Source organism: Hylobates moloch, unplaced genomic scaffold (assembly GCF_009828535.3).
Source record: "Hylobates moloch isolate HMO894 unplaced genomic scaffold, HMol_V3 SCAFFOLD_17, whole genome shotgun sequence".
Taxonomy (NCBI): Eukaryota; Metazoa; Chordata; class Mammalia; order Primates; family Hylobatidae; genus Hylobates; species Hylobates moloch.
Window position 1 is genome coordinate 83,265,217 of NW_026652292.1, and position 22,849 is coordinate 83,288,065.

Genomic DNA, 22,849 nt, shown 5'->3' on the forward strand with positions numbered 1-22,849 from the left:
TGGTTAGTGTTATGCTAACCTCAAGAAATGGGCTGGGAACTCTTCTCCTCTGTCTAGTGAAAGACTTTATAAGCTTGTTGTGGTTTCCTCCTTAAATGTTTGATGTAATTTAGCAGTGGAGCCATCTGTTTTCTATTTTCTATTTCATGGATTTCCATTTACTTCCTTTCATCCGTGTTTTTCCTCACAGATTTATTTATTATTTATTTTAACAGTTGTGTTGAGATAAAAATGAGATATACAGGCTGCATGTTTTAAATGTTTCGGCACGTGTCATGTATGTATGTGTGTGTCACACACTGTATCTGCCACACTAATCAAGGCAGCAAGCATGTGCGTTGACGCCACAGTCTCCCTCCTCCCCGCGGTAACCCTTCGTCCTGCTTTCCTGTTCCCATCTGAGGAAACCACTGATTGGCCTTCTGTTACTGTAGATTCATTTGCATTTTCTAGAGTTTTCTGTACACAAACTGTGTGTATGTATATACTCTCTTTTCTTGGCCTGGCTTCTGTTACTTGGCATACTGCCTTTTCATGTGTTATTCATGTTGTTGCGTGTAACAGCAGTTTCCTCCTTTTTATTGCTAGGTAGTGTTACAGGTGTGGGTAATTCGTTCATTCACCTGTTGATGGGCATTTGGGTTCTTTCCATTTTTAGGCTATTGTACATGAAGCTGCTGTGTACAAGTCTTTGTATGCACATGTGCCTTCATTTTCCTTGGGTAAATACACAGCAGTGTAATGTCAGGGCTGTATTGTTGATTTGTTAACCTTTTTAAGAAATCGCCAAAATGTTTTCCAGAGTGATTGTACCATTTTCCATTTCCAAAAGCTGTGCGTAAGCATTCCGGTCGCTCCACATGCTCGGCGACGCTTGGTCTGGGCGGCTTTTAAATGTTAGGTATTCTGGTAGGTGTGGAGTCCTATCTTAGCGGTTTAAGTTTGTGTTTCTCTCATGGGCAGTGGTGGGACACGTTGTGTACTTGTCACAAGTATATCTTTGGTGATGTGTCTATTCATATCTTTTACACATTAAAAATTTTGTTGTTTTCTGGGCGTGACGGCTCACACCTGTAGTCCCAGCACTTCAGGAGGCTTCAGCCCCGGAATTTAAGACCCACCTGGGCAACTCGGTGAAACCTCGTCTCTACAAAAAAATAAAAAAATTAGCCGGGTGTGGGGACGCATGCCTGTAGTCCCAGCTTCTTGGGAAGCTGCGGTGGGAGGATCACTTGAGCCCAGAGGTCGAGGCAGTGGGTTGCAATAGAGCCACTGTACTCCATCCTGGTGACAGAGTAGGACCCTGTCTCAGAAGAAAAAAAAAAATCGTTGTTACTTGGATTTTTAAAATATTTTCTCGATAGAAGTCCTTTATTAGGTATATGATTTGCAAAACCTAGTAGTGATTTATCTTTTCATCCTCTGACCAGTTTTCAAAAAGCAGAAATTCCTGAAGTCCATTTATCATTGTTTTTCTTTTGTGGGTCCTGCTTTTGTGCTTATATCTAAAAAATCTCTGCCTAACCTGGGCATGTGGAAGCACAGTTGGTTTTTGTATGTTGCTCTTATATCCAACAACCGTCCTGAATGCGTTTATTAGTTACGGTAGCTTTTCTTTTGTAAATTTCACCAGATTTTCTACATAGATAATCATGTCACCTGCAGATAAAAATATTTTTACTCCTTTTTTCATCTGGATGCCTTTTATTTCTTTTTCTTGACTGATGGCACCGGCGAGAACTTCCTCACAGTGTCGCCCATCAGTGGTGAGAACAAGGATCCCTGCCTCCTTCCTGATCTCAGGGGAGGATTCGACTTTGCACCACGAAATGCAGTGTTCCTGTTGGTCTCTCACAGATGCCATCTATCAGGCTGGGGAGGTTTCTTTCTGTTCCTAGTTTGCTGAGAGTTTTCAATTTCATGATGTAGTTTTTCCACTGCAGAAAGCTAAAAGAAAACTAAGCAAATTAGACCCCAAAACAATAGAATTAAATTGATTTTCAGATGTTCAACCAACTCTGCTCCTGATGTCTTGTTGGGCTTGGTTTGCTGTTTTATGAGGAATTCTTGGGTCCACATTCCTGAGTGATGTTGGTGTGTATTCTCTTTTATGTCTTTTCCTCTTTTGGGCGTCGGGGAAGGAGGTCTCCTCTCTTGTTCTGGGTATTGGTGATCTGTCCTGTCTCTCTGGATCGGTCTGTCTAGAATTTATCAGTCTCGTTGGTCTTTGGAGAAATGCTTGTGGTTTTGTTTTTCCTTCTGTTGACCTCTGTTCTTAGGTTATTCCTGTCTGTCTCTGGAGTAGAGCAAGTGAAAGGCAGTGGTGTATGCGCTGGGGCCGCGCACGCTGGGGCTGAGTGTGGGGGGCCCATGTACACTGGGGCTGAGTGCGGGGGGCCGTGTACGCTGGGGCTGTGTGTGTGTGGGGCCATGCACGCTGGGGCTGTGTGTGTGGGGCCGTGCACGCTGGGGCTGTGTGTGTGTGTGGGGCCATGTATGCTGGGGCTGTGTGTGTGGGGCCGTGCACGCTGGGGCTGTGTGAGTGGGGCCATGCACGCTGGGGCTGTGTATGTGGGGCCGTGCACGCTGGGGCTGTGTGTGTGGGGCTGTGCACGCTGGGGCTGTGTGGGTGGGGCCGTGCATGCTGGGGCTGTGTGTGTGGGGCCGTGCACGCTGGGGCTGTGTGGGTGGGGCCGTGCACATTGGGGGAAGCGTATGTGTGTGTGGCAGTTGTGCGCTGGGAGCTGTAATAATGTGTAAGGGACGTGCGCGCTGGGGCTGTGTGTGCTTGTGGGGGCCGTGCACGCTGGGGCTGTGTGGGTGGGGCCGTGCATGCTGGGGCTGTGTGTGTGGGGGGCCGTGTACGCTGGGGCTGTGTGTGGGGGGGGGGCCGTGCACGCTGGGGCTGTGTGTGTGGGGGCAGGTATACTGGGGCTGTGTTTGTGGGGGGAGTGTACGCTGGGGCCATTATGTTTTGTAGAAAACTGCTGGCCACAGCCACAAATCAATTTGTATTTTACTTAGTGAAGGTATTTTTAAAGCCTGATATGTTAAATAAAATCATAGCATTGAACTGACAAGTCTTTTTAATTTTCAGGAGGGTTTGCATTTGTGTATGAAGCTCAAGATATGGGGAGTGGCAGAGAGTATGCATTAAAGGTAACGAACCATTTAACGCCTTCTCTGGATTTCTGATGTATGTAAAGGGACTCTCTGGTGACAGTGTTTTCAGGGATGCATCCCTGTTACTTACTTTGTTTCCTTTTACAGCCTGGACATACTTGTGCCTTTTGCTTCTGCTGAAGCTCAATGGCCTTGGGCACTGCAGGAGCCTGGGTCCCCAGCTTTGGGCTTCACACTACTGTGGCCCTGCCTGCCGTGCAGCAGGGGCTGTGCCTGCCCTGCGGTGGGGGCTGTGCTGGGGGGTGACCTCACGGTGGGGTCACGCCGTCTTGGCCTCCATGTGCCAAAATAAGGGCTCTATGAATACAAGGAGTTTAAAAGCTGCTTGTAAAAAATGTGTGTTGCTAGCATGTCTGTAAATAGGGGTCACTGTGGGAGGGTCTGTACTGTGCGGTTTTGTCCTGAGACGTAAGAAGGCCGCATTTGCTGTCACCACGCTGGGCACCAGGGCGGCCCCGCCTTTGAGAGTGGGCACGAGTGGGCCTGTTGTAGTCTGCACGCCCCCATGTCTGCAGAACGTCTCTGCTCTTCCTTCTTGTCTGTCTCATTTCACTCTGGCCTATTTGGAGGAAAGGCTCCTGTTTTTGCCTTTTCTTGTGTCCTTGGATCACAAAGATCTTTTGAGGGTCTTGAACCCCCAGCACGTTTTTACAGGGGTCAAAGGTGGAAACACACGGAATGGGGGGAGCTGTATTAGATGCATTGCATTGTTCTCTTGCGTGCTTATGTCTGAGATGACGCGTCGGGTGGAGTAGGAAGGTCAACTTACTTTCATCTTTTGTGTGTGCTGTTTCCTGATACAGAGGCTATTATCCAATGAAGAGGAAAAGAACAGAGCCATCATTCAAGAAGTTTGTTTCATGGTATCCTTTTCCTGGAACCAGGAGCCAGCACGGTGGCTTTGGCAGGCACAGGCCTGCATCAAGCTGTGACCGCCAGTGGCCAAGAGGCTACTTTGTGACATTGTCTTTCATGTGTTAAAATCGGCTTTTTGCTTTACCAAACTTAGCTGTAGGCGACTTCTAGTAAGAAGCAGTTTTTTCTGTGTTTTCACTGCCAGGGTAGTAGTAAAAGATTCAGAAGTGTTGGGAATGGAGTTGTTCCTGCCCAAGAGGTCTCCGTGCCCAGTGGACGGGCTGGTTACCACAGGGGGCCCTTGCCCAGCCCGGCCCCTTCAGCTCCTCCGGAGACCTGGCTCCCACAGGCCCCGATGTGGCTTCTCCTCGGCCGCCCCTCTCGTCCCTTCTCAGGCTGTCCAAGCACGACTGGGCGGGGCATCTCCCGGCGCTGATGGAAGATCTGGGGACTGCACTCGCTGTCCACTGCCACGTGCCCCACCTGAGCCTGGAGTCTTCAGCCCTGGCTGCCCTCAGACTCTGCCTCTCTTTCCTGTCCTAGCTCTGTTCACTCGGAGAGCCCGCTGGCTGCCTGAGTGTGGGTTCAGGTGGACACGGCCACTCCGCAGCCTCCCTGCGCACAGCCCCCTGAGGGCCCTGCCTCCTCTTGCCGGGCGCGGGACGGACTTCGGTGTCGCTGTGGTCAGGTGTGTGTGGCCGGCACGCCTGCCTTTGTCCCTGCCCTCTCCTGCGGCTCCTCCTGCCTCCGTCTGCCTTTCTCTTGGTCGTCCACTGCTCTCTCCCTCATCTTCCGCTCTGATGCCTAAAATTGTATGGGGGTTCGATCCAAGTATTCTGACTTCAGTGTGTTAATATTGTATACATTTATTTTTAAGTGCACAGAACTGTGGACATGGTTATGTACGTTCTCCTTTAACAAGACAACTGCAGAAAAAGCTTTCCGGCCACCCGAACATTGTCCAGTTTTGTTCTGCGGCATCTATAGGAAAAGAGGAGTCGGACACGGGGCAGGCTGAGTTCCTCTTGCTCACAGAGCTCTGTAAAGGTAACGTCCTGTGAAGGCCGGCTTGGTGCCATCTAACCCAGCAGAGGCCAGCTTGATGCCTCCTAACCCAGCTGCATGGCTGTGAAACATGCCCAGCATCTTCTCTCAAGCTATGTTGGTCTTAGCGGGAAGCGCGGGCAGCTGTCTGACAGTAATTCTGTGAGAGGCCCACGCTGACGCCCAGTGAGCTTCCCACCGTCTGAGTGGGCCGCCTGCGTTGTCTCCTTGCAGAGCTGCGGGCAGCCAGAGAGCCAGGCTCCCATCCTGCCTGTCTCCAGTGGCAGCACGGGGCGGAGCGTGGTGGCCTTCTGTGAGCGGTGTTGAGCAGGGTGGAGGAGTGCTGCTGTCCATCCTTGTCAGGGGCTCTGGGGTCCCGGCGAGGAGAGGGGAGGCCGCAGCAGTGGACAACTCCAGGTCCCTCTGTGGGTGCCCAGCCTCATCAGGGTTGAGCCTAGGAAGATGGCACAACGACTCCGTGGTCCGTTGGTGAGGACAGGAAGAGAGGCCGGTGGGTTGGGTGGTGCTTTCGGAGAGTTCTAGGGGTGGAGTGGTCTGTGTGAGTGACTGCGGGGGATGTTGTGTTGGTGTCACTGGAGCCCACGCTGACTGGCCGGAGACCTGGCCTGACCCTGCTGAGCCTCAGGCTGTGTCTGCAATGGGGAAACAAGACCTGTGCCTCGGAGGGTGGCTCCACCCCCAGCGCTGCCTCCTGCCGATGCCCTCCAGAGCTCCTGTGCCAGGTGGCGAGGGGAAGTCGAGCACTCGGGGAGGCCTCAGAGCTGCGACCTGGCTGGCGAGGGGGTGGTAACACTAGGGGCTCCCCTGCATCTGTCCCCCAGGCAGGGAGAGAGGGGAGAGGAGAGGCTGGGAGCAGCAGGGGAGACTGAGGCAGAGAGCCCCACAGAAGGAAGCCTGTGGGGAGGGCACCTGTAGCCGCGTGAGAGCTGTTGTCCACAAGCCAGTCCCTGATCAGCAGCCAGGAGGAGCTGTTCCCGCAGGCTGGCTGGCACAGGCCTGAGGGGACAGGTAGGGGTGGGGCAGCAGGTTAGCAGAGAGGGCGGCGGTGGCGGGGGTGTGTGTCCAGAAATGGAGGGTGAGCAAGGGGGTTCTGAGCTGAGGGGGGACCCCTGCACTGAGCAGGGCCCTGAGCGTCGTGGAAGGGGCCCTGTGCTTAGTGGAGGGGGCACTGCGCTTAGTGGGGTGGGGGCATCCTGTGCTTTGTGGGGGGCCTGCATTTAGTTGGGGGGGCCCTGAGCTTAATGGAGGGAGGACTGCACTTAGCAGGGCCTCTGTACTGCTGAGGGTAGGTGTCCCTGTGCTCAGTTGGGGGAGCCCTGTGCTGAGTGAGGGAAGGTGGACTGTGGGGTGTAAGCTGCTTGGATGTAGCGGCTGCACCTGTCAGCGCCCTGTCAGGCAGGGTCTCCTCTCCGCAGCTGTGCCTGGGAGGAGCTGGGTGAGACCTGACTGCCTGCGGGCCCCTGGCTCTGCCCGTGCTCCTCTGCCTGGGAGCCCCACCTGGCCCTTCCTTGATGCCACACCTGGCAGCTGGCCCAGGCCCCTCTGCGGCCCTCCAGTGCCTGTTGCCAGGGTTGTCCTGACGTGGGTGGCGGATGGGTGCTCGACGTGGCCGAGAAGTCTTGGGGGTGGGGGGTGGTCAGAGCCGCCTGTGAGCTGAGAAGATGCTGCCAGGTAGCCCCAGTTCTTCAGCTGACACTGTGGGGATGTGCCGCTCGTGTTTCTCAGCATTGTGTTCTGAAACGTCAAACCTGCGAGAAACTTGAAGGCAGCACAAGGGGCGTCCACTGCCCACTTCCTGCTCATGGAGTTCCCCAGACTTGAGCGTGTCCCACGGCGGCTTTCCCTCTCTCCATTCTAACCATTTAAAAATAAGTTGCAGCATCAAGGCCAGAAAGTCTCATAACCCTATACAGCCTGAGAGAAATTCCTTGATGGCCACTGGTGTTTGTGCCCCTGAGAAGATCCTCGCGATTTGGTGAGGCTGTGCTGTGTGGTCCGTGCTGGAACCTTCCCATCCCTGACACGTCACTCCCGGCCCCTCCCATGCGTCCTTGCAGTCCATGCTGGGCTGTCTCTCCCATCCCTGACACGTCGCTCCCAGCCCTTCCCGTGCATGTACCAGGGCCTCGTCAAGGCTCCTGTGTGTGGTCGGTTGAGGTGTCTGTCAGTCAGTCTCTTTGTTGTTTATGGCACTTTTTTCTCTGGATGTCCCTGGACTCTGACACCAGCTCCTGGGCTGCGCTTCTAGGGCCTCCCACAGAGCTGGGAGGTGCTGAAACCAGTGGGATGCAAATTCGTCAGGAGCACACGTCACGCTGTGGGGCCTCCCGCTCGTGGTGTTACTTGTCAGTTTTCATTATAAAAGAATACATCCTGATTGACAAAATACAAATAACACAGAGTTAGGCCAGATGCGGTGGCTCACGCCTGTAATCCCAGCACTTTGGGAGGCCGAGGCGGGTGGATCACTTGAGGTCAGGAGTTTGAGACTAGCCTGGCCAACATGGCAAAACCCCATCTCTTTTGTATTGTAAAAATAGAAAAATTAGCCAGGCTGTAATCCCAGCTACTCAGGAAGCTAAGGCAGGAGAGTTGCCTGAACCCGGGAGGCAGAGGTTGCAGTGAGCCGAGACTCTGTCTCAAAAAAAAAAAAAAAAAACCAACAACAACCCAGAGTTTTATGGGTGCTTATAATAATGGAATTTTACTTTATATACTTTTCCTTTTAAAAAAATTTACCGTATCAGGCATGTTTTTTTGGAGACAGGGTCTTGCTCTGTTGCCCAAGCTGGAGTGCAGGGCTTCATAGCTCACTGTAGCTTCAAACTCCTGGGCTCAAGCAGTCCTCCCGCCTTAGCCTCTGGAGTAGCTGGGACTTCAGGCGTGCAGCACCATGCCCAGCTAATTTTAAAGAGTACATTTTTCTTAGAGACAGAGTCTCACCGTGTTGCCAGGCTGGTCTCGAATGCATGAGCTCAAGCAACACCTGCAGCTCTGGGATTACAGATGTTGGCCCCTGTGCCTGGCTAAGTTTTGTATTTTTTGTATTTTTGTAGAGATGGTGTCTTGCTGTGTTGCCCAGGCTGGTCTTGAACTCCTGGGCTCAAGTGATCCTCCCACCAAGGCCTCCTGAGGCGCTGGGATCGCTGGCGAGAGCACCTGCTCTGGCCTCTTTCCGCGCAGTGCAGTCGCTTCCTTCCACCCAGAAGGCTGCTTGGTTTTCCTGCGTCTTCTGTTTGAGGCCTGCGGGCTTCCTCCTGGAGCCGCAGCCTGCCTGCTGTGTGAGCCTCGCCCCACCCTCTGCCCAGCACACTTGGGGCAACTTGGACAAAGGCCAGACGGGGCTTCCTGTTGGTCTAGTGATGGATGTTTTGCTGATTATGTCCCTTGCTCGTCATTTCGGCGATCAGAAAGCCTTTGCAAGGGGTAAATCTTGGCTCTAGACATCCCGGCTTTGGAAGGCGTGAGCAGGACGGGTGTGAGAACTGAAGCTCCTCGGCGTCCAGTGCGTCCCCAGGAGAGTGTGCATAAGGGAGTGGCGGGGATGGGGCCGGAGCCAGCGGCTCATCGCTGCCCCTGTGTGGGGTGGCGTGCGAAGGAGAGGGGCCGGGCCCAGCCCCTCAAGTCATAAATACATGAGGCAAACTAACGCATGCGCGCCAGCTCACTCCTGGGGACTGCCTGTCTGGAGCAGCATGTGCGGCTGAGAGCTGAGCCGCAGGGCTCTGTGGATGGCACAGCTGTGCCAGGGGAGAGCCGCGGCATCTCTGAGAAGCGGGAGGGACGTGGGCTCCCCCGTGCAGCTGCAGGTTCAGGGCTCACTGGAGGAGGCCTGGAGGTTGGGCTCCAGGGATGTACCTGGCCCCTCCCGTGAGGCAACCCCTCCAATGCCCTCTGAGGGAAGAGCCACATACCCATTCCCCACTTAGCCACATACAGAATTTTTACTTTTAAAAACCCCATTTATTCTCACTGAGAATGAGGCACTGAACAGGGAGGCCAGTTACCACTGAAACGGACTCGCCCATCCATGATGCTGGAGCCAGTGTAGAGGGCAAGTCACCCCCGCTCTGACTCCCCGGGCCTGGCCTCAGCCTCTCCAGGTCTGTTCCTCTCCTTCTGAGCACCCCGTTCCTCCTGTGGGTGCCCCTCATTTTTCCTGAGAGCCCCCGTTTCTCCAAGGGTCGGCACAAAACTTTCGAGGGAGCTGTGGTGGGGGCTGTGAGGGCTTTCACCTGGGCTTGAGGGCCAGAGCCGGCAGAGCTGGGGGAATGGGAGGGCCCCTCAGCTGGGTGCAGGTGGGGGCATTGCTGGGCTGTGCTGGGGGTCTGAGCTGTGGCAGGTCCCGACCGGCTCTCACACCATGCCTTCGTTGTCAGTGGAATTGAGTCGGCTACACGCTCTGCTGTGTGCAGGCACCAGGGACTCAGTGACTCGCCAGACACAGCTGATCCATGCCTATGCCGGATGGTTGGGTGGCTCAAAGAGCCAGGGAGTGAATGAGTCCCAGGAGAAGGGTGCACGTTTAGGTGGCGTGGGCAGAGTTGGTTCCTTGGGAAGTGAGCGGAAGGGGCGGTCTGGGAGGCATCCTGGCCGCAGAAGCAGCGTGTGAGGGGTCCTGAGGCAGGGAGGAAGGGAGGCCGGTGTGGCTGGGGGCACGAGCTCTGGCAGCGTGGGGGAGACCCTGGGTGTGGGTTGCGTGGGTGGTGGTGCTGGCCTTGGCTCTGGGGCTGCAGGGGTGGTGGCCTTCAGGGGTGTGGAGTGGGATGAGCAGAGGGTGACGGTGGCTGCTCTGTAGAGAGCAGAGGCAGGAGCACAGGGCTGAAAAGATGGGGCACAAGATGCAGAGGCCCCAGGGATGATGCCACACGTGGACTGTGGCCAACTGAAATGGGCAAGACCCAGGGTAAGATCAGGGTAGGAGCAGGATGGGTTGGGTCTGCACGTCTGTGGGGGCTGCATAGGGGTGCTGGGGTGACTGGCAGTGTGAATGCTCCGGTCCCCAGCAGGTCCTCAGCCCTGTGTGCCGCCCCGGCCCCACATCCCTGGTTTCCGGGTTGGGCCAGGGCTAAGGTGCCCGGAAGGTGCCAGCCACGGCAGGACGGGCTCCCCGGGGTGTGGGCCACGTGCAGGCACTGAGACTGTATGAATGTGAGATGATCATTTGTCATCTGAGGACACTGAGTGTTCACTTAGAGGTTTGAGCACTTGTGTATTTGTAGTCATTTCTCTTTGTATCCATGTTAATGACATGCCTGGCTTGGTTGCCAGGACACAGATGTGGTTCTCACGTTAACGGCTCGCCAGCTCGGCTGCTGGGACGCTGACGTGGTTGTTGCTTCGGTGGTGCTTGGGCATCTTGCCCCCTGGCCTCTGCTCTGTGTGTGACTGGACTACGGGGCTGCCCCAGGCCCACCCCTGCCACTGGGTGGTGGTCCCACACACGGGGCTGAGGTGGGCATCCTCATACCTGCAGCCCTTTCTGCAGCAGCTGAAGGAAGGAAAGACAGGAGCGGCACTCAGGGTGGGCTTGACTGGGACTGTGGCTGGAAAAGGCAGCGTGGCCCAGTGTGGTGGAGTCCGTAACGTGGCCTGGGGTGTGGCGGAGTCCGTAGCATGGCCTGGGGCGTGGCAGAGTTCGAAGCGTGGCGTGGCATCTGTACTGTGGCCCAGCGTGGCAGAGTCCATAGCATGGCCTGGGGCATGGCAGAGTCCACAGTGTGGCCCGGCGTGGCGGAGTCCCTAGCGTGGCGCGGCATGGCAGAGTCTGTAGCGTGGCCTGGGGCCAGGGAGGGCAGAGCACTGATAGCTCCACGGTGGTGTAGTTAACAGTAGAGGGTGGTGACTGCAAGTCGTCCAGGTTCTTGGCGTTTTGAACAAACTGGACAAAACACCCAGCGAAACAGAGAAAGAATGAAGCAACAAAAGAACGAAAGCGGGAATTTATTGAAAACGAAAGTACACTCCACTGTGTGGGGGTGGCCCGAGCAGCGGCTCAGGGGCCTGGATGCAGAATCTTCTCGGGTCCAAATACCCGCTAGAGTTTCCCACTGGCCAGTTCGTGCTCACCTCATGTAAACGAAGTGGTAGCCCGCCATCAGCCTAATGGTTGCAGAAGGCAGCCAGCCAGAAGGTCACACTCCTGTGCAAACATCTGATTGGTTACGAAAAGCAATCGGAAGCCAGGGTGAAGTTACGGAGTTGCAAACGAAGACGAGATCTGCAGTCAGGCAGTTTCCCATCCGCCAGGAGAAAAGGTCAAAGGGAGTCGCCTCTGGTCGTTTTGTTACTTAGGTGTGGAAAGTTAGGGTTTTCCTTTCCGTTTAGTTCTGGGAAGTCCGCGTGAAACAGCCTTAGGTTCCCAGTCTCCAGACCCTGTTCTCCTGCCTCCATGTAAGTTTCATTCTCTTTTAGGGCAGCTGGTGGAATTTTTGAAGAAAATGGAATCTCGAGGTCCCCTGTCGTGTGACACGGTTCTGAAGATCTTCTACCAGACGTGCCGCGCCGTGCAGCACATGCACCGGCAGAAGCCGCCCATCATCCACAGGGACCTCAAGGTAGCGGCTCCCTCCACACACGGCTGCCGAGGCCTCTGTGTGCGGGCCCCGCTCGGTTAGGATGCAGGGGTGAGAGCAGGTGAGGCTGCACCATCTCACCTAGAAGATGTGTGTGAGCCTCTCAACAGTGGAAGCGGATCTTCCAGAAACGTTGCCTTTCCAGCCCTGAAGAAAATTAGCGTCTGTCTCACAGGCCTTTGCTGACAGAGATCCCGGGATGGCCCCGTCTCCCTGCTGGGGGCCTTCACTCCCAGTGGGGGGTGCTCACAGCCTGGAGCTTCCGTCTGGAATTCCAGGTGCCCATGCTGGATGCTTGCTCACTCCAGTTTCCGTGGGGAGCTGCGGACGAGGGTGCCCACCAGTGGTGTCACTTCAGGACCCCATTCCTGCTCACCCCACACTTCTTCCTCAGTCCCGTGGTGTCAGTTCAGGCCCCCATTCCTGCTCACCCCACACTCCTTCCTCAGCCCCCCAGTGGTATTGGCCCAGGCCCCCAACTCCTGATCACCCCGTGCCCCTTCCTCGGCCCCTGGGCAGTCCTGGACCCCACAGTGTCTCCCTGGTTCGGCCTCTTGGAGCCAGGAGGAAGCCTGGCACTCCTTTGCCTGGCCCTGTCTCAGGCACTGGGGTTGGGGCCTGGACCCCTTACCTGCTCAGCTTGAGGGGAGCTCCCTGCACTTCCTGACTGTCCCCCCACTGCACCTCCCATTCCATTCACGGGCAGACTCCCCTGCCCATCTCTCCTGTCACCACGGGTTTCTCCGAGGCCTGGCATCCCGGGGTTGGCGTGATGTGGGCGTGAGCCACTGGCTGCATGTAAAAGGGCCTCCCTGCCCACCACACTGCCATGCAGATGCTTCTAGACCGGGGCTGGGCCTGCACTCCATCCCTGCCCACTACACCACCACACAGGTGCTTCTAGACCGGGGCTGGGCCTGCGCTCCATCCCTGCCCACCACACCGCTACACAGGTGCTTCTAGACCGGGGCTGGGCCCGCGCTCCATCCCTGCCCACCACACCACTACACAGGTGCTTCTGGGCCGCGGCTGGGCCCGCGCTCCATGCTGCTGCTGGCACTGCACGGTTTCCATGTGACGTGGCTGCTTCCCACAGCCCCACAGAGGACACTCCCACCCCGTGGGCTGTCCATGCCCTGAGCTGCCTGTGTTTATTTTGGCTGGCCTGAGGGGGGAGTATAGTCTGATGGGTTGTGATTTTGCCTTTTCCTGATATTAATGAAGTTGAATGTTTGTTGTAGTTATTTGGGTCTTGCTCTTCAGTAAACTTCCTTTTGTTTCTTGCCTTTTTAAAAGATTTTCCACTGGCTTGTGTGTTTGGTTCATTGGAGCAGCTTGTGTGTTCTCATAATCTGCTAAATGTTGCTTGTGCTGCCGGCGTCTTCTGGTTTGTGGCCCAGTTTTCATTCCTGCTGTTGGTTTTTTAAAAAAATCCAGGACTTTGTGAGGCTTCTCCGGTATCTGTGAAGCCTGTGCCTGGCCTGCCCACGGTGGCCCTCATCCTCCTTGCTGAGGCTTTTGCTGAAGAGGTTTTTGGGGTTTGTTTTTTTTTTTTTTTGAGTCAGAGTCTGGCTCTGCAGCCCAGGCTGGAGTGCAGCGGCACTAACAGGGCTCACTGCTGCCTTGGCCGACTTGGCCCAGGTGATCTCCCACCTGAGCCTCCTGAGTAGCTGGGGCCACAGGCGCACACCACGCCTGCCTAGTTTTTGTATTTTCAGTAGAGATGGGGTTTTGCTGTGTTGCCCAAGCTGGTCTGGAACTCCTGAGCTCTAGTAATCCACCCGCCTCAGCCTCTGAAAGTGCTGGGATTCCAGGCGTGAGCCACTGCTCCCAGCCTGCCGAAGAGTTTTAAAGCCTTATCACTCCCAGATACTTTTGTCCGTGTCTCTGGGGACGTGAGGACATTTCTGTTTTTTTTTTTTTTTTTTTTTTTTTAGGCGGAGTCTCGCTGTGTCGCCCAGACTGGAGTGTAGTGGCACGATCTCGGCTCACTGCAGCCTCTGCCTCCTGGGTTCCAGCAATTCTCCTGCCTCAGCCTCCTGGGTAGCTGGGATTACAGGCGTATGCCACCATGCCCGGCTAATTTTTGTAATTTTAGTAGAGACAGGGTTTCACCATGTTGCCCAGGCTAGTCTCGAACTCCTGACCTCAAGTGATCCTCCTGCCTCGGCCTCCCACAGTGCTGGGATTACAGGCATGAGCCACCACGCCCGGCCAGGACATTTTTTATGTGGTTTCGACACCATTATCCGCAGTGAGGTGGGAGGAACCGAGCCTTGTCTCTTGCCCTCCTGTTCTCAGCCTTCCCTGGTTTTCCCAAAGCGTGGCTTCTCTCAGACCTCCCTAATCGGGAGCGGCGCCTCTGGCCATGGCTTGTGGAGGACGCCCTGCTCTGACCTTGGCTTCCCGCCACTGCTCAGGCCAAGGGGACGAGGGAGCCAGTGAGGCCCCAGCCCCGTGATGTCTCTAGTGGAGCACAGAGCTGTGTTTCAGGTCCTGCTCCCAGCACCCACCCCAGCTGCTCCTCCAGCTGCTGAAATCTACCTGGCCTGTGTCCAGAGGTTTCGTTCACCTGGAATTGGCCTTGTGTGACCTAAGGTGGGAGCTGTATCCTTGTGTCTACCTGGCCCTGCACCCAGTGCATCAGCTCATGTCTGCCCATGCAGCCACCCAGGCCTCACCTCCTCTCCAGCGTCTGCTCATGGGTCCTAGGAGGCCCCAGAGCCCCGCAGCTCTCCATGTGTGCCCCGGGTGGGGGATCCAAGCCCGTGGCTTCTCCACGTGTGCCCCGGGTGGGGGATCCAAGGCCGTGGCTCTCCATGTGTGCCCCGGGTGGGGGATCCAAGCACGTGGCTCTCCACGTGTGCCCCGGGTGGGGGATCCAAGGCTGTGGCTCTCCACGTGTGCCCCGGGTGGGGGATCCAAGGCTGTGGCTCTCCACGTGTGCCCTAGGTGGGGGTGCCCAAGCTGTGGGTGCCCAGGCTGAGCTGTTCTTACTGCACAGGCTCATTCTGCCTCAGCCTGCCTCAGCCCACCCAGGGCCAAGGCTCTGGCAGGCGGCTTCCCTCTGTGTTTCTCAGGTTAGGGCTGCCTTTTCTCTACTTGGCTGTACACCCCTACTTTATAGCACAGGTGTCTTCATGTAGATTTTGAAAATGTGTAAATGTGGCCTTTTTCGTTTGTCCCCTGAACTCAGAGGGCCTAGAATGCCAGGGTGTCAGGTGGCCGACTGGACAGATGCCCCATGGCAGAAGCCTGTGGGCACCGCCGTGGAGCCTGCTCCTGAGTCCCAGGCCCTTTCGCTCGTGCTCCTTCCTTTCCTCCCTCCCTCTCTTCCTTCTGTTTCTTCTTTCCTTGTATTTTCCTTTTCTAAAAGTACATTCTGCCCAGCACACGGGGTTGCTTTTGAGGGAAGCTTCTTCAAGGTTGCGAGCAAGACCCCTGGTTTCCAGAAACCCATGTGCCTGAGGCCCCGTTCTGACGGAAGGGGCTGTGGGGCTCCAGGAGGGGCCGGTCCTGCCCGTGGAAGGTGCTGTTTGCTGTCTGGGTGATTCTTCTTGAGGAGTCTCTGAGTGGTGGATTTTCTCACGGCACTGAGACCCTCCTGGTTCGCGTTTTTGAAGTGTGATGGGTGGTGTAGCGGGGCTTGGGTGTCTATTTTAAGGAGAACAGAAACAGAAGGGTTGAAATTGGTGAAGAATCAGTGTTTGTGAGCCAGGCCTGCACTTTACAGCACTGGTCTTTGCTGCTGCTGCACAGCGACGTGGCGGGAACCCAGGCTGGCACTGCAGCCCGCGGGTGTTCACCTGTGGCCTCCGCTGCAGGAGTCTGGACGGCTGTTTGCGGAGGGGCAGGCAGCACAGGCGGCCCCACTCGCCTGTCCCGTGCGTCATCCTGCTGTGCGCACAGCTTCGTCTCTGTTGGCTGTAGAATGGGAATGGGCACATGCGAGGGGACGGGGCCACTCCTGGGCCTTCAGTGGCCGCGTGCCACTGCGTCTCCCTGCTGTGTGCTCTGCTTCCGAGCCAGGGTCACTGATCTGTTCTCTGGGCGTCCTGTGAGTGGAGCCTCACCCCACGCTCTGCATCTGATTTTCTTGCTCAGCTCTGTGGTTCAGAGGCCCCGGTCCTGTGTGTGGCCCACATCTCCTCGGGGGCCAGTGGTGGCCTTAGGCTTCACTGGGTTTCTCTGGTCGGCCGTGGGCGGCATGTGTGTCCGTTTCTTTCCCTTGCTTATGGTGAGCCATCCTGTCTGCACCATGTGGACAGCCCGTTCAGCTTGCTGGTCCGCGGAGCAGGCGTCCTCTCTAGGACTGGGGTCTGCAGGGCACTGTGGTTGGAGAGCGTCTGCATCTAACCCTGGGCGTCCCCTTGCACTCTTGGATGCCACGGCTCTGCACTTTGCCGGCCTGGGGCATGGCGGGTGCTGCTCCCTCAGCCTGTCCTGGGCGCCCATGGCCTTAGTTTGCATTTTTCTCCAGTCGACACGAGGCTGGCTCGTCAGAACTTGGGCTTCCTCTGGGAAAGTACCTGCCTTTCCTCGACCTGCCTTCCTCTCGCTGCCTGTGGGAGCCCGCACTGACCGCGTGCGTGCCGAGCACCTTCCGTCTATGGCTGGCGTGCTGCCCTCTCGGAGCCGTGTGCTGGCATTGTTCTCCCTCTCCAGAGGGACGCCCGTGCTGGCTGTCCCGCCACGTCTGTGCTGTCTGTCTTGTTGAAGAAGCCCCTCCTTCCCTGTCTCAGAAGGAGCTCCTCTGAGCCGTCTTCCGAAAGATCTGTGGTTTGCCTTAGTGTTGGGGCTGAGGCTTCCTTGATTGTGTGAGCTGGGGGCAAGGCTTTCTCCTTTTGTTCCACATGGATGCCTGGTGCTGGCAGCTGTTTTGCCATGGCTCTGCCATTAAGATGGGTGTCGTGTGGGGCGCGAGCACTGTGGGGCTGACTCACTGTGTTGCCGCCTTGTCACGCATGCAGCCTCTGGCGTCTGTGGCTTCTCAGCAGCACTCACCGGATTCCCTGTTGGGCCCGAGCTCCCATGCCCTGTTATCAGAGCTGCGCCGGAAGGTGTAATGTGGGCTTCACAATTGTGTAGCCGTTTCTGGTTCTTCGTGTCTCTGTATCCTTTTTTTTTTTTTTGAGTCGGAATTTTGCCCTGTCGCCCAGGCCGGAGTGCGACGGCATGATCTCGGTTTACTGCAGCCTCCGCCTCCCAAGTTCAAGTGATTCTCCTGCCTCAGCCTCCGGAGTAGCTGGGATTACAGGCGCCCGCCACCATGCCTGGCTAATTTTTGTATTTTTTAGTAGAGACGAGGTTTTACCATGTTGGTCAGGCGTGTCTCGAACTCCTGACCTCAGGTGATCCTCCCGCCATGGCCTCCCAAAGTGCTGGGATTATAGGCGCCCGGCCTGTGTGCTCCATTATTCACTGCGTTATCTTTCTTTGATTTATGGGTGGTTTTTAATTTTCTGCTTTTTATTTTTCTGAATTACACATATTACATTTGATCAGAAGTAATTTAAGACATCTTTGAGGAAGGCTCCTTTGCTGACCTCTGTGAAATCCCTCAGCCCCTCGGGGCTCGCTTCTCAGGCCGGCCCACCCGCCAGAGCCCCTCTGCCTAGGCCTGGAGCAGCCCTGGCACCCCGAGCTGCTGGGGCAGAGCTGGCCGTGTCCGCAGGTGTGAGGTGCTGCAGGCATCCAGCAGCCGTGGCCCTGGGCTAGTGCTGTCTGAAGGGCCCTGGCTGTGTCCCACACCGTTCGTTTTCCCTGAAGTCCCGTCTCTGTCTACGCCAAGTTCACGGGGCTATCTTGCGGAATTTTACAGGTTGAGAACTTGTTGCTTAGTAACCAAGGGACCATTAAGCTGTGTGACTTTGGCAGTGCCACGACCATCTCGCATTACCCCGACTACAGCTGGAGCGCCCAGAGGCGAGCCCTGGTGGAGGAAGAGGTGAGCTGAGCGGGGCCTGTGCTGGGGGAAGCTGGCCCTTCCCACGTTCCGCGCCCTGAGTGCTGAGTGCTGTTTCCCGCTGGGGTGCTTTGAGTCTCGCTCTGTCACCAGGCTGGAGTGCAGTGGTGCAATCCCGGCTCACTGCAACCTCCGCCTCCTGGGTTCAAGCGATTCTTCTGCCTCCACCTCCCAAGTAGCTGGGGTTACAGGCGTGCACCACCACGCCCAGCTAATTTTTGAATTTTTGTATTTTTAGTGGGGACGGGATTTCACCATGTTGGCCAGGCTGGTCTCAATCTCTTGACGTCATTCGTGATCCACCCGCCTCGGCCTCCCAAAGTGCTGGGATTACAGGCGTGAGCAATGTAATAAACAGACTTTATTTTTTAGAGCAGTTGAAGGTAACAGGAAGTGGAGTTGAAAACACAGGGTGGCCCCGTCCATGCCCTCTCACAGCCCCTCCTTCCTCTGAGCCCCTCGTGTCCTTGGCTTTCCCCCCAAGCTCCTCTTCCCAGAGATGGGCAGATAGATGCCGTCTCTGCCTACATGTAGCCTGCTCTCACCTTGTGTCTTGGAGCTGTGGGAGTTAATTTGCGCTTTCTGCACTTGGGCCTTCTTGCTCTTGTGTCTCGCATTTGTAGCTGACTGTCCCAGCCTCAGGGAGGTCATTCCTGGAAAGCAGGTCTTTGTGCTTTTCAGCATGAGTGGAGGGCGCTTTATCCTGCTTTCCGTAAGCTCTCATTTTCCCATTCCCTTTAAGAAATTGTGGCCTGCCCAAGGCCATGCGCTGTCCTGCTGTATAACTGGAGAGCCCACTTGCCCACTGCTGTCCTGTGAATCTGCAGCTGAGGTTGGGGTTTGTGTGTCTGCTGTGCGTGGAGATTCACTCTCTCCTCACAGCTCTGCGGCCCCAGCCTCTGCCTCTCACAATGTGTCTGCCGTGCACAGAGATTCACTCTCTCCTCACAGCTCTGCGGCCCCAGCCTCTGCCTCTCACAAGTGCCTCCGTATGTTTGTGAGGCTCTCCCTTGTTAACCTTGAACCAGGCGGGTGAACTTGGTGGGCGGCTCCCTCCTCCCAGAGCCCCTCACGTACCCTGGGGCTCTGGGTGTCACAGAAGCTGCTCTGGGTGCGGCCACTCTGGAGTGGGGCCCTTGTGCCAGGTGAGACACCCTTCTCCTCAGCAAGCGGACTTGGTGTGCAGTAGGCCAATACGTGGGTGCCGACGTGCCATGAAGCACGGGAGGCCGTAGGAGACTGAGGGAGGTGAATGACTCAGTCTTCATCGTAAGGAGTGCGCTGAGGCCGAAGATGAGCGGTGGATCTGGTGCATGGGGCCGACTGGCCTGAGGTCATCCCGGGGCATAGCGTGCGGGACAGGCTGCCCCTCAGTCTGCTGTGCATTTGAGAAGCTGCACAGAAGTGATGCAACATAAAAAATACTGTTTGTGGGATGCAACTTTTCATTTGAAATGTTTGTGTTTTTTCAGATCACGAGGAATACAACACCAATGTATAGAACGCCAGAAATCATAGACTTGTATTCCAACTTCCCGATCGGCGAGAAGCAGGATATCTGGGTGAGGTCTGGCGCCTCGTGGTGGTGGTGCCTGGCTCCGTGCGCCCTACTCAACCCAAGGTGGCGTGAGCCAGGCGCCTGCCACTCAGAACCGGTCTGCCTCCTCGGCCCCCTCTTCCCCTCCCCTCCCCTTTTCTTTTTTCTTTCCTTAAGAGTCACTGTGGCTACCACTTTTTTTGTTGTTTTTTTTTTTTTGGAGACAGGGTCTTTCTCTGTCATCCAGGCTGGAGTGCAGTGGTGCGACCTCGGCTCAGGCTCACTGCAACCTCCCGCCCCTCAAGGGATCCTCCCACCTCAACCTCCCGAGTAGCTGGGACCACAGGTGCACACCACCAAGCCCGGCTATTATTTTGTATTTTTGGTAGAAGGGGTGGTCTCACCATGTTGCCCAGGCTGGTCTTGAACTCCTGAGCTCAAGCAGTCCACCTGCCTCAGCCTCCCGAAGTGCTGCGATTACAGGCTTGAGCCACTGCACCCTGCACAACCTTGACTGCTTCTAATGGGGATGAATCGATTACAGGCTTGAGCCACTGCGCCCTGCACAACCTTGACTGCTTCTAATGGGGATGAATCGAGTAGCAATCAGGGCGTCCTGTGCAGCTTGGCCCAGAGCCTGCGTGGCTGGGTATGCCTGAGGCTTCCCTCGGCCCCGTCCGTGGTTTGTTGTGCATCTGGCCCTGAGTGCCTTGACCCAGGAGCACCCCAGCCTTGGTGTGCTCAGCTCCCCTGCTCAGAGCCAGGCCAGAGTGAGGGCTGAGCCTGATGGCTGGGGTGGTCTGCGTCCTCCCTCTTCCCTGCATCTCTCCAAGGCTGTGTCCCCATTGACCGAGGGTGACCACGCGTGGAGGGTGTCCTGCCTTGTGGTTCCTTTGACGTCCCCTTACCCCATCATTCAGCCACCAGGTGCGGCAGTTGGCCCTCCGTAGTGTATTTGCCTACGGACCGGGTCAGCTGCGCCATCAGCCACAGCACGTGGGCTGCAGGCTGAGACAGCACGTGGGCTGCAGGCTGAGGCCCTGTGTCGCTTGAGGAGTGTGGAAGGATGGGGCTGTGTGCGTGGTCATTGCCTGTGTTCTTGGCCCGCCCCAGTGACTGGTCCTCTGCACATCCCGCACGAGGACACTCCTGGCCGGCTCTTGCTCGGCCTGGGGTCCCGGTGTGAGCTCTTACTGTTGGCTGGATAAGATCCTGACGCCGAGGTAATCACCAGTCCCTTCTCTGGGCTCACATATTGGGTGATTGACGAGAAGTCGCTGATTGTTCAAGGCCAGTTCTGTGAAAATCCTGAGCAGACTGAGGAGGCTACTTCCTGCAGCTTCTGCCCCGTGCCCCGTGCCCTACACCCTGCGTATGGGGTCAGTTCTGAAAAGTGGGGCTCTGCTGTTGCTGAGGACAGGACAGGCGCCTTCCCTTTCCCATAGCACACAGCAGGGTCTGTGCTGGTCCCACCAGCTCATAGATCCTCAGTGCATGAGTGTGGGAACCCCTGAATTTTGAAAGGAAGCTTTTTATTTATTTATTTGAGACGGAGTCTCGTTTTATTGCTAGGCTGGAGTGCAGTGGCGTGATCTCAGCTCACTGTAACCTCTGCCTCCTGGGTTCAAGCAATTCTCTGCCTCAGCCTCTTGAGTAGCTGGGACTACAGGTGCCCGCCACCACGCCCAGCTGATTTTTGTATTTTTAGTAGAGACCGGATTTCACCATGTTGGCTAGGCTGGTCTTGAACTCCTGACCTTGTCATCCACCGGCCTCGGCCTCCCAAAGTGCTAGGATTACAAGCGTGAGCCACTGCGCCCGGCCTGAACGGAACTTTTTAATCTTAAGAGCCTGGAGTCCGTTTAACACTGTCACTTGGGCAGTTCTTTGTGGTGAATAGAGGTGGAGCATCCAGGCCTCCCCGTGCTGTGGGAAGCACTGCCGCCAGCTCCTCACAGTCAAGTGATGTTTGTGTCACCACCAGCTATACCCCCAGGATCCCCAAGGAAGGGGTCACCCCTTGGCCAGTCACCGTGTGTGCGGTGCTCCTCTCACGCCCTTGTCCCCGTGGGCCCGGGCATCACCCCTGCACGCCCCACGGCCCCAACGTCACCCCTGCATTCCCCGCAGGCCCAGGTGTCACCCCTGCGCTCCCCGTGGGCCCGGGCGTCACCCCTGCTCTCCCCGCGGCCCAGGCGTCACCCCCGCTCTCCCCGCGGCCCGGGCATCACCCCTGCGTTCCCCGTGGGCCCGGACATCACCCCTGCTCTCCCCACGGCCCAGGCGTCACCCCTGCTCTCCCCACAGGCCCTGGGCTGCATCTTGTACCTGCTGTGCTTCCGGCAGCACCCTTTTGAGGATGGAGCAAAGCTTCGAATAGTCAATGGGAAGTACTCGATCCCCCCGCACGACACGCAGTACACGGTCTTCCACAGCCTCATCCGTAAGTCCCGCTGGAATGCGTGCGTGGAGCACAGACCCCGCGTGGCTCTGCAGACCCCACTCAGCTTGGGGCACTGCTCACCCGGCCCCACTCCTGCCCGTCACCATCGTTTTTTTTTTTGTTTGTTTTTGTTTGTTTGTTTGTTTGTTTTTTTGAGACTGAGTCTTGCTCTGTTCCCCAGGCTGGAGTGCAGTGGCACGATCTCGGCTCACTGCAAGCTCCGCCTTCCGGGTTCACGCCATTCTCTTGCCTCAGTCTCCCTAGTAGCTGGGACTACAGGCGCCCACCAACACGCCTGGCTAATTTTTTTGTATTTTTAGTAGAGACGGGGTTTCACCGTGTTAGCCAGGATGGTCTCGATCTCCTGACCTCGTGATCCGCCCACCTCAGCCTCCCAAAGTGCTGGGATTACAGGCTTGAGCCACCGCGCCCAGCTGTCACCATCGTTTTGACAACATTCCTGGGGGGGTTTCCACAGAGCTCCCCTGCCGCCCACTCCGCTGGTGAATTTGCGGTGCTCTGAGTGGTGGTTTTTGATCATTTTGTTCGGTTTTTGTTCTTCCCTTTGCCGCTCCCTCGCGTCTGACGTCACTGATGTGTGTAGAGGGAGTGGTCTCTGGTGGTCCGTGACCTCTGCCAGTGCAGGGGGTGCTGACCCACCTGGGGAACCGTGAGGCCTAGCGCTGTGCTTCTGCTGCAGGTGCCATGCTGCAGGTGAACCCGGAGGAGCGGCTGTCCATCGCCGAGGTGGTGCACCAGCTGCAGGAGATCGCGGCCGCCCGCAACGTGAACCCCAAGTCTCCCATCACAGAGGTGAGGGAGGTGCACGTGAGCCCCAAATCCCCCGCAGTGGGGAAGGAGGCACACATGAGCCCCAGATCCCCTGCAGAGGGGAGGCACACGTGAGCCCCAAATCTCCCAAAGAGGAGAGGGAGGCACACGTGAACCCCAAGTCTCCTATCACAGAGGGGAGGGAGGCACACGTGAACCCCAAGTCTCCTATCACAGAGGGGAGGGAGGCACATGTGAGCCCCAAGTCTCCTATCACAGACGGGAGGGAGGCACACGTGAGCCCCAGATCCCCCGCAGAGGGGAGGGAGGCACACGTGAGCCCCAGATCCCCCGCAGAGGGGAGGGAGGCACATGTGAACCCCAAGTCTCCTATTACAGAGGGGAGGGAGGCACACGTGAGCCCCAGATCCCCCGCAGAGAGGACGGTGGCATGT

At 56.6% G+C, this 22,849-nt stretch overlaps 1 protein-coding gene across 6 annotated transcripts in view; it reads left to right on the forward strand.

Moving 5' to 3' along the window:
• The window catches only part of GAK (cyclin G associated kinase), a 78,764-nt gene that overhangs the window by 12,592 nt on the left and 43,323 nt on the right, over nt 1-22,849 (forward strand). Inside the window, exons 2-9 of one of the 6 annotated variants that reach the window (XM_032135280.2) lie at nt 3,098-3,159; nt 3,987-4,046; nt 4,971-5,085; nt 11,518-11,660; nt 17,500-17,625; nt 19,116-19,205; nt 21,488-21,623; nt 22,324-22,436. In XM_032135280.2, coding sequence (XP_031991171.1) covers nt 3,098-3,159; nt 3,987-4,046; nt 4,971-5,085; nt 11,518-11,660; nt 17,500-17,625; nt 19,116-19,205; nt 21,488-21,623; nt 22,324-22,436 — 845 coding nt within the window. Of the gene's footprint in view, nt 1-3,097; nt 3,160-3,986; nt 4,047-4,246; nt 4,727-4,915; nt 5,086-11,517; nt 11,661-11,840; nt 11,957-17,499; nt 17,626-19,115; nt 19,206-21,487; nt 21,624-22,323; nt 22,437-22,849 lie in introns of those variants that run through there. The other 5 variants (XM_032135276.2, XM_032135279.2, XM_032135281.2 and 2 more) reach the window with 5 other exon arrangements.